The 11,617-nt window shown below is 39.4% G+C and overlaps 1 protein-coding gene across 1 annotated transcript; it reads left to right on the top strand.

Moving 5' to 3' along the window:
* Positions 1–3,582: 3,582 nt before the first annotated feature.
* Positions 3,583–9,945, top strand: cmtr2 (cap methyltransferase 2). Its single transcript, XM_030130871.1, has 3 exons — positions 3,583–3,683; positions 5,601–6,860; positions 7,636–9,945. Exons 1-3 carry the CDS (start codon positions 3,651–3,653, stop codon positions 8,686–8,688), a joined length of 2,346 nt encoding a protein of 781 aa, XP_029986731.1. The 5' UTR covers positions 3,583–3,650; the 3' UTR covers positions 8,689–9,945.
* Positions 9,946–11,617: the final 1,672 nt, after the last annotated feature.

The following is an 11,617-nucleotide window of genomic DNA, read 5'->3' as shown; positions in this document are numbered from 1 at the left end:
CTCAAATCTGTTCAGGCATTTGCTTTACTATTTTTCACCCTTACCTTAATTGTTATTTTTTTTATTTTTTGGTTGTGACTGCAGTAAAAGCACTATTTGTCCTGTCTTATTTACCTCTAAAACTACTGTCTTATTTTAATCTGTGTAAAAAGAGATGAAGATACAACCAGAGTATAGGTGCTGTATTGACAACAGCTGTCATTCCAATTTGGTGGAGAGGTAGCTCTGCTGCTACTCCTGCTACTTTCCATCGAACAAAAAAAGTCTTTGATTTCTTTTCAGTATAAATTTGTCGTGAGTAGAGCAATAAATTAGAGGAAAAAGATGAAACTGTGGTGCTTTTTGAGAACTCATTTCAGTCCAAAATGGTGGAAAAGTGTCTCTGTAGCTGTGCAAGTCTGTTGTGATGGAAGAATTAATTTTAATTCTTTTTCCCAACTTACATTAACATCCATCCAGAGGAGAGGTGATTGCTTTGAGACAGCAAGGGAAGCTGAACTTCCCCTAACATTTCAGGAAATGAATGGGCAGAATTGCACTGTTGAATTTACAATGAAGATACGAATTACCTTTTCATTAAAATTGCGCAAGCATGCACGTAATTTTATGGCTATGTCATTCTGGTCAGCTGTTTATCGTTTGCTTTTCCGACACAAATTCCCCGATACATTCTCGTATCAATTGCCTACACTGTTGAATTCCCTATTGATGTTGAGCGTCAGTGGGTTGTCTATGAGGCAACACTGAGCTGTTATTTTCACTGCAGGGAAGCATGGTGGTCATTGGATGCATAAAATCATCCCTTCCAAAACCCTTCCATGGATGTTCAGCGTCTCTGGGGGTGAATGGGTCTGTAGGCAGGCCAGGATGCTGGACTTTGGACGATGGATTGGATGAACTGTTTGAAAGAGTAGGTATTGGTCTGAAAGACTGAACTTGTTTTGACTGACAATGATGTTGAAACATACTGGCACTGGAGCACGTTGGTGCTCAGTCCCATGTGGATATCAGAGGAAGAGAGGTCATTTGCCAAAGTGCTGTGACTACATCAGTTGAAGACAAAAAGGGTCAAGTTGTACACCTGCAAGTGTGTGTTGCTGTGGTTTTATGGTATAGATGAAGCATAACAGCCTAAATTAAGCATTCCTTTTATTTTTGATGGCTTTACTATAATACGACAAGTTTTTTGATGGAGCTGTAAGATGAGCTTGCCCTGTTTTAAAGACCAGCAGCTGCCACTGATCCAGGGATATCCAAATACAAGTCATCTGTTTACACCTGGTGTTAGAAAGCCTCTCCAGATGTGTCTTGAGCGATCACTTCTGATCAGATCTATATGCATCTAAGAGCGCTCTGGTATAGCTTTATTTTACATTCGTTTCAAGCTGAAAAGACTGAGTTTTTAATTTTTCTGTGCAACTAACACCATGAATCAATCAGTGCAACTTTAATATGTAAAATTTGATCACTGTGTATTTTCATTTACTTTCTTGCATGATACATGCTTTAGCAAAGTAGATATTTCTTTCCTCACAGAGATAAAAGTGTAGACTCATTCATAAATCATATAGAAGGGTGAAGTCCCACCAAATCAGGTTGCCCCCTGAGACCTAAATTAGTAAAGGAATAGTGGTCAATGGCAAGTGACAAGTAATCTTTGATCTTGATGGAACTGAGCCACCATTTACACAAACTGTATGACGCTTTTCTATTTAAAACATAATTTTACAAGTTAAGAAAGTCACAATTTGTCATGAAGATAAAAAAAAATAACATCTAGTTTTATGTGAAATGACTCAATGGATTCCATCTCACATAACACTCAATACATGTCACCAGCAGCAAAATGGCTGTTACTTAACGTATTTCACCTCCTTCAAGATTTGGTGAACATCATGAGTTGAGGTCATGTTGATGCAGCAGGGACAGTTCACAGTTTGATATTTGAACAATTTTACAATAAACTGTGCCTTTTTTGATTTGCAAAATTATCTTGTAGTCTGACATATGTGTAAATGATGGAATAATTTGAACTGGATAAAAAAATTAACTACTTATTTCGACTGACTGCAATCTTTTTTTTTTTTTTTCCTGAAATGAGATTCCATGGAGCACAGCTGGAAGGGACAGGATTTCACATCTTTATCCATTTGTTCAGTATGATGTCATGGTGGCATGATACTGGGTCCAAATAGTCGTTAACTAGGAACCAGAATACTCATTTACAATATCCATGCTCTTTAGTGAGGACCAATTAGAATTCAGAAAGAACTAAATTCATTGATCAAATTCAGTTATTAGTGCAATATCCATGCACAAATAACTGTAAAGCATGGTCTGTGTTTTACCTTGCAATCTGTCTTAAATAGTGTTTAAGCTACTGATCTTTTCACGACAATGCATTGCTTCACTTACTTAGCTGTGTACTGACAGAAATAGTTACTTTAAGGTAAGATAAGATTTGATTTTAGGTGTTATTTGTCAGATGCAGTTATGCAAAGTGAAATGTATTTCTATACCTGCAGCTAATAGCCAAAATGAAATAAACATATAAGTGTAAATGTATATCTAAAAAATGTAGCTCTAGTATGTACAAACAATTTACAGTATTGTAGATGTGGATAAGGATGAAGTACATGTACAGTGTTTTTTCTTCCTTAAAATAGTCTTTACTTACCTTCCCCTGAATTGAACTGCACAGATTATGGGGTAGCAAATTAAAGATGAAATGTGAAGATGAGAAACTTCATAAGAGCCTGATTCTCAGGGTAATACATAAATATCTGGTTTGACAGATGCAGTGGGAAATGACATTAGCTGGCTAACACTCTGATGTTTGCTTGTGGCAATTTTTTTCTCTTTCAGTTAAGATTTGTAATTTTATTCAACGATTTCATCCACTTCCTCTGCTCTTCATCCGTCCTGACATACACTACATTGCCAAAAGTATTCGCTCACCTGCCTTGACTCGCATATAAACTTAAGTGACATCCCATTCTTAATCCATAGGGTTTAATATGATGTCGATCCACCCTTTGCAGCTATAACAGGTTCAACTCTTCTGGGAAGGCTTTCCACAAGGTTAAGGAGTGTGTTTATGGGAATTTTTGACCATTTGTCCAGAAGTACATTTGTGAGGTCACACACTGATGTTGGACAGAAGGCCTGGCTCTCAGTCTCCGCTCTAATTCATCCCAAAGGTGTTCTGTGGGGTTGAGGTCAGGACTCCGTGCAGCCCAGTCAAGTTCATCCACACCAAACTCTGTCATCCATGTCTTTATGGACCTTGCTTTGTGCACTGACGCACAGTCATGTTGGAACAGGAAGGGGCCAGCTCCAAACTGTTCCCACAAAGTTGGGAGCATGGAATTGTCCAAAATGTCTTGGTATACTGAAGCATATAGCTGCAAAGGGTGGATCGACATTATATTAAACCCTATGGATTAAGAATGGGTTGTCACTTAAGTTTATATGCGAGTCAAGGCAGGTGAGCAAATACTTTTGGCAATATAGTGTATGTCCAGAGTGTTCAGACCTGTCCATATGTGACTGTGTTCACCAGGTCACACACAAACGGATAGTGTTCTCCTTTAAATGAGACCCCGCCCATTTAATTGTACGCATGCGCAGTTATGCTCTGAGTCACGTGAATGTGTAGTTCGTTGCGGGCGGCGGTGCAGTCGGTGAGTGTATATTCAGTGTTTTCTGGTGTTTGCTTCTGTCTCATAGCTCCTCTGTGGGCTTTGACTGTGTGATGAAGCAGAAGCAGGCCTCTGACAGCCTTTGAATGTCACATTATGTGTAACAGTTCAGGCCTTCCGGTTTGTAAGGCACTCAATTCGGCCATTAGCGAAGCGTCGGAGGAAGCGTTAGAAGTCAGTCTAATGTCTGAGTATGTTATGTTTTCAACTAAGACAAAAACAAACAGGAGTCCTGTCAGTTGTTTAGAGACAACATATGAAACGGTAGTGTTGTTCTTATGTGCCCTATCACCTTAAATTCACCGTACAGTCTTTAACAGAACAGACTTGTGCTCATGTTTAGTAATGTTCTCAGTATTTTGTTTAACACACCACTCCAGTAGTGTGGGTGTAGAGGGCATAATGCCACAATGGATATTTGAAACATTAAACCAAGCCTACCAACATGAAGACTTTTTTTTTTAACATCTCAAAATGTTTATATGTTGATGCGTTACGTCAAAACAGCATAATAATACTTACGTCAAAAGTATTCCAATACTTACGATACTTACCAATACTTAGGTCAAAATACCACATGTGTACTTTAAAGGGGATACAGTATTGGTCACGTTGAAATAATCTATAATTGCTTTTAGTACAATAGTAGGTGAATTGGTCATACTGTGATGATTGTGGACAGTATTTTGAGTCTTGTCTTGAGAGTTGTTTTGTTATCCAGGAAAATGGATGGATATTAAATGTGTATTTTTTTCAACTCAAGCATGAAGTACATATTTATTTATTTATAAAGCTAGTGACTTATTACTTCTCTAATACCTTTCACTGAATCCAGAATATCACCTTAATTACGCAGACGTTTAAAATTGCAGTCCATGATTATATATTCAATCAACAGGCTGACATTGTGATTGAGATTTGATTAATTATTCAGCTCTATTCTATTCATTCATTCACTACTTTTGTTCACTTGCCCCATCCCCACTGTGCTGAATGCACAACTGTTTGATTGATGCACACCCAATTAATTATCATACAATATAATACATACCTCTGTATATGTTTTGCTTGTAGAAAACAGTAAAATCGGGTAGTGACTGAACTGTTTATGAAGAGCATAAAGCTGATTACTTTCATACAAAGAGGCAGTACTTACTGTTGAGATACATTAGAAATACATAATGGATGTGCTGTCATTAGCTGTATGCTATATGTTGCCATTCATCACTGAGTCACTGCAGACTAATTAAGAAATGACCCAGAAATATGCTGGTGTGCCTGCTGTCGTCGTCTAAATCACTGGCATATGTGAGCAGAAGATTTTCACTATATATTACCTTAGCATCATACATTAAACATTGCACAATAATTCCATTAGTGTCACATTTTTTAGCAAATCATGTTGATATTGCACAGCCCAATGAATGCTATATACCAGATTATAGGTTTTGAAGAGCTTTTATTATCAAAAGTTTAACCTGCATTTAGGTGTTTAGATTTTGATGTTCAATTTTATTACTTGACTTTGTTACTTTTAGTATGACTAATTACATGAGACCAGAGTCTTCAAGAGGTGAAAATGAGTTGTTGTTGTGATTTGAAGAAACCCAGTGAGGTAATGACCCATATTTACAGATTGCCCTGGTGTCTGAGGGCATCACATGTTGATAATTTAAAACCATTCAAGTGTGTAGAGAAAAATGAAGGCTCACACTGCAGCTCTCAGTATCACTAATTTCCTGTAAACTGTACAGCCTGCAGATTTTTCCCCCTCAAAATTGAATTCATTCTCTGCTATGTAAGCAGGTCACATAAGCAGAGGGGGATTAAATCAAAACAAAAGTGGGTGGTGCAGGTTTGTTTTTTATGCTAACTCATTATGTTGTTCTTGTGTAACAGGTGTGGAGAATGAATGCAGGAAATGGAACCAGGAGGAAAGCTGGACGGCAGCAGCAGAATCAAAATATGGTGTACTTCGACCCTGAAACACGGACAGAGATTAAAGGATTATTTAGTAAAGTTAAGACATACATCAGACCTGCAAATGGGGAGTGGTGTATTCCTGACCCAAATGTTGCTTTCAAGTACCCTGCAGAGGAGCAATCTCATCTGCAGGCCCTGAAGGTGTCACTAAACGCTGTGAAGAATCAGCTCAGTGACAAAAATGTCCAGGTCTGGCACCAACACACCAACTCCACCAATCGGGCTGGAAAGGTTATCGCTGTTGTGCGTTCTGCTTCTAATGCAGAGATCTGCACTCAGGCCTGGTGTAAGTTTTATGAGATCCTGGGAACCTTTAATCCTCTTCCAGAAGAGGCTCTGCACAATGGTGAGCTGAACACTGTTCACCTGTGTGAAGCTCCAGGGGCTTTTATAACCGCTCTGAACCACTACATCAAAACCAGTGAATGTACACGTTACTGTGACTGGAGCTGGGCTGCCAACACTCTCAACCCCTATCATGAGGCAAATGGTGGGAGCACAACCATTGCAGATGATCGATTGATTGCTAATACGCTGCCATGGTGGTTCTTCGGCTCAGATAACACAGGCAACATCATGATCCAGAAACATTTACTGGAGCTGCAGGCGTTTGTGGGGAACATGCACAGTGTCGACATGGTGACGGCAGATGGCAGTTTTGACTGCCAGGAGAACCCAGATGAGCAGGAGGCGCTGGTGTCGTCATTGCATTACTGTGAGGCAACGGCTGCACTGCTGTTGCTGAGCCCCGGTGGCTCTTTTGTACTGAAAATGTTCACCCTTTATGAACACTCCTCTGTCTGTTTACTGTATCTACTCAACTGTTGTTTCCGCTCAGTCAACGTATTCAAACCTGCTACAAGCAAAGCAGGGAACTCTGAGGTGTATGTTGTGTGTTTGCACTATGACGGCAAAGAAGCAGTGAGGCCCCTGCTCTCGAAAATTATTCGAAATTATGGACCAAATCTGGCCAACCGAGAGGCACTTTTCCCTAATGCTCTTATACCAGAGTCATTTCTGAAACAGCATGAAGAAGTGTGTGTTTACTTCCACAGGCTGCAGGTGGAGACGATCACCGAGAACCTGCAGCTGTTTGAAAACATGAGCACAGAGCAGAGGCAGCGGCTTGACAACATCAGGGACTGTGTGGCACAGGAATACCTGCAGCGCTTTCAGGTATGATGTTGAATTTGAATCAAGTTGACAGTCTTTGAGTAGCTAACATGAAAATTGTTAATCCATAAAAAAACACAGTGCACTGCAGTTAGTCAAGTGTAACCAATGCTGTGTCGTTTTGAACATTAGTAGAATACAGCTTTGACACATTTTAAGACAAAAGGCTCAAAACCTTGACTTTTGTAACTACCTTAAAGAAAGAGCAAACACATTTTTTGCTTTCCACTTACCTTGCACTCACAAAACTGTTGTGGTCATTGGATCCTCTGATCAAAAATTACGTTTAATAAAAACACTGACAAATCACTTCTATTAAAAATGCAAAACAGACATTGCAACATACACGATATTTTCTCCGTAGCCTTAGATGTGTTGATGAGGCCAGACCCCAGTGGAAGGGGAGGTCCATAAACCATCCTCCAAATCACTGAAAATTATGTTTCATTGGTCATTTATCTATTTTATTTTGATTATTGTAATTGTCCTTGTGTTTTTTGTTTTTACAAACAAACAATAGAAATAAAAATTCTGTGTTTTTCTGATGCTTGAGTGTGCAGTTTTGGCACAGTGACCCAAATTCTACAGCAAGGGTAGAATCAATTGCAGAAAACCCGAAACTCTTGTAGAAAATCAGAGATTAAACTGGACTAAAATGAACTGTCTGTATTTGACTTCATGTTCTACATCTTATAATAGCCATTAGGTGAAAAAAAAATCAGTAAATGTATAGAATAAAAAATAAAAATGAAAGTTGATGAAATTTCTGTGTGTTTAGGTGAGCTTCCTTCCTCGGGGCCGATGGATTTCCCGTAACACTGTGAGTCCTGCTTGCTGCAGCGTCTCTGCGGGACGACCTCTGGGACAGAAGAAGCAAACAGGCTCCTTCAATGAGCGGAGGGAGTTGCAGACCCTGAGCTGGAGGGAGCGTGTTGAGAGGGGTTGCCATGCCACATGGATACAGAGACACTGCACTGAGGTGGCAGGGACCAGCTGTATACTGCAAGGACCTCTGATGGATTGTCGGGTGGATTCTTGGTACGTTATTGTGGGGGCTGCATTGCCATCTGTAAGAAACTCTCCGTTCTGTGATGGAGGACTGTTAAACCATCTTAATGAAGCCCTGATAGACTCCGCCGACAGCTCAGCAGTAGACTGGACTCGTCTCGCTCCCTGTGACTCGTGCCATGTGGTTTGCACGGCTTCAGTCTTATCAGATGTGGCAGGTCTTGGCATATTCACTGCTGACAGTGATGGGAGTAAAAACAAGAAGAGTCAGTGTCTTGTGTTTGGCAGTCGCTCACTATGGGGCGACTGTGAGAGCCAAATCCATGATTTAGTCTTGACATTTTCTGCAGAGCCATCATCTCCTCAAAGAGGCTGCATCACACTGCATGACGGGGAGGCTGTATACCAGCAGGAGCTCTTAAACTGCCTTGTGTTCTCCCTGCAGAACCTGAGCCCTGGGGATGCTCTGCTGCTGCCTGTGTTTTCTGCTCTCACCAGAGTCACTGCAGCTCTTGTCCTCTGCCTACATTTGTGTTTTCGCTCAGTCACTTTCAGGTGCCCGTCCCCCTCAGGCCACATCGGGGCAGTACTCGTCTGTGTTGGCTTCTGCCCGGAAGTCGCTGCCAGAATACTCCCCATTCTCAATGAAGTCCAGACCTGCATGGGTCAGCTGTTGGGAGGAAAGGAGGACACAGTTGGTGACAGACAGGTGCTACAGTTTGTTCCCATGGAGGAGCTCCTCACTGGAGGCCTGATGGAGTTCCTCTGGACCATGAACTCTGAAATTATCCAACAGAAACTGCATTTGCTTATGCTGTCATAGTGCAGTGTAGTGACCTGTGACTCAGACATGGATGTGATGTCATTATGTTCTTGAATCATCAGACTGTGTAACTACATGAACCCATTGAATCATTTTCATATGTACATATTAAGTTACTTTACACACGCTTTACTCAAGTTCATTCCCAGAAATATGTAAATGTGCCACAAATAGTTTGCATGCGACATCACAGCCTGAAGTTACAAAGTTGCAATTCATGAAAATGCTAATTCCTTTTTGTACTTGATCAGCGGAATTCGTCTGCGATTGAATTCACTGAGGGTTTTTGGGAAGTTAACAATAAGCCAAACCTCCTGTCAGTCACAGACGGTTAGTGTTTCAATCCACATCACAGACTCATATTCCCCAAAGTGCCTTTTGTCTTCAGCAATGCAGGATTTGTTCTAGTTGAAAGGGAATGTTTTTGCCTTTTAGTTAACGTGTCATGTTACAGTTTAACAACTGTGTGGAACATCTTTTATTCACTTTTATATCAGGGTGCACTGATGTTTTTTTTTGTTTTTTTTTTTTACTTCAGTTTGTTTTGCTGTATTTGATAAAGAGCTGGGGGAAGATTGAACATTAATGTAGAGAAATATTTCCTTTAAACACGTATGTGTTGATTTTAGTCTCTTTTTTCTTTAATATCTATAACCTAAGTGTTTATTTTATTATAAAAAATAAAAGTGTCAATTGAAACTTTATAAAGCCTATAATTTCTGTCCCACTTAATTTAATCAGTTTTTTAAGGACAAAAGAATGTTCTTTATCTTGTATGAATAGTGATATACATTATGTTTCTTGATATATTTAAGTGGATGAAATGTCACTAAACACTGACTGCACAGTTTAAAACAGATTACAGTGGATGAACCAGACAGAGTGCTGACAAACTCACTAATTTGTCACAGATTGAAACATTACAAAAAATCCATGATTGAGTAGTCTCTGTAAAATAATAGCGTTTAACTTAAGAAATGAATGTGTGTCAATGACAGAGAGGGCATGCCCAGCAAAATGCCGAAACTTATCTTGACACTTTTGATGAACTGCCCAGCCAAAATAAAAAGAAAAAGAAAAGGAAAATTGGGTGTAACAGTAAGTAGAAAAGAGCTTTCCATTGGATAGTTACTGCTGTGATTAATCAACCATTAATTTGCTAGAAACCATAAATGTTCTTTGGAAAAAAGATCCAGATTGATCCTGTTCCAGAGTGATGGGCGCATTAGGGTAAGAAGTGAGATGGATGAAGTGATTACCCATCATGCCTAGTGTGACATTACAAGCCTGTGGGGATAGTGTTATGATCTGGGGTTGATTCAGTTGTTTAGATTAAGCAACGATACATCTCCATAAAATCTGGTCAGTGACTATCTGAATATACTGGATGACCTGGATTTTTTCTTCACTGATGACACAGACATATTCTAAGATGACAATACCAGGATTCAACAGGATCAAATTTGTGAAAGAGTGGTTCAGGAAGCGTGAGACATTATTTTCACACATGGATTGGCCATCAGAGTCCAAACCTGAACCACATTTAAAATCTTTGGGTTGTGCTGAAGAAGACTTTATTCAACAGTCTGACATTTATTGTGACATTGCACTGCACATATGTCCTGTAATCAAAGCTAAAGGTAGTCCAACAAACTCTTGTGTGAGACTTTTTTTTTTTGCTAAAACTACGTACAGCTCTAGAAAAAATTAAGAGACTACTGCAGTTTCCTCTGAAATCAGCATGTCTGCATGTATGACAGCCATTCCATTCCTGTGTCTGTTGAATTCCAACACAAGTACACCTTATTCTACTGAATAAACACCTGATCCACGTCTTATTTAAGAAGAAGTAAAAACACCACTACTGTGACCATCACTATTTTTTTGCAATAGGCAAAAACAGTGCTATTAGTACCGCAAAAGTAACTGGAATCTGAAAATAACCATTGAAAACTACTGGACTTCTGCTCTGACAATGTTCCCAAACTCTGAGGACTGGTTTTTCTATCAGGACAATGCTCCTGGCCTCAGCTAGGTCAATAAAGGTGTGGATGACGGACCACCAGATGAAGACCCTGTCATGGCCAGCCCAATCTCCAGACCTGAACCCACTTTGAAAACTTCTGGAGGAAGAAGGATGGTCACAAGCCATGGAACAAGTCTGAGCTTCTTGAATTTCTCTGCCAGGAGCTGCATAAAGTCATCCAACAGCAATGGAGGAGAGCCAAGACACATGAAAGCTGTCACTGAAAATCAGGGTTATTCCACCAAATATAGATGTCTGAACTTTTCTCAAGTTACAACATTGGTATTGTGTTGTTTAGAAATGAAAATGAAATTGTTTTCTTTGCATAGTTTGAGGTTTGAAATACAGCATCTTTTTGTTATTTTGACCATGAGTCATGTTCTGCAAATACATGCTCTAAATAACAATATTTTTATTTGGAATTTGTGAGAAATGTTGTCGGTAGTTTACAGAATAAAACAAAAATGTTAATTCTACTCACATACTTATAAATGGCAAAATCAGAAAAAGTGATAATTTTGTAGAGGTCTCTTATTTTTTTCCAGAGCTGTATGTATAAGCAGGTCTGGACAAAACCCTCTGAGGCAAAAATAATTTCTGTAGCAAACTGACAAAAATAGTAAATGACCCCCTCTAAAATCAACACACCACAGGATTAAAATAAGGACCAATATGAAATGATTTATCAGTACTATTTTGTAAAAGTATTATTGTTTTTGGCAGGGGGATTGTGTTCCAAGTTTGCTGCCTGTGTGTTTTCTACCTGCACAAACATTTGACACAGTTCATTTCATTTGTCAGTTTAATACCACTGGAGCTTCTGCTTCTGTGGCATTTTGGATTATTGTAGTAAAGTGGATCAGAATGAAAATCAGCAAGTCAAATTATACACTAATCTTTCTC

This window comes from Sphaeramia orbicularis, chromosome 3 (assembly GCF_902148855.1).
Source record: "Sphaeramia orbicularis chromosome 3, fSphaOr1.1, whole genome shotgun sequence".
NCBI classification, from domain to species: domain Eukaryota; kingdom Metazoa; phylum Chordata; class Actinopteri; order Kurtiformes; family Apogonidae; genus Sphaeramia; species Sphaeramia orbicularis.
This window is presented reverse-complemented; position numbering and strand designations above follow the sequence as displayed.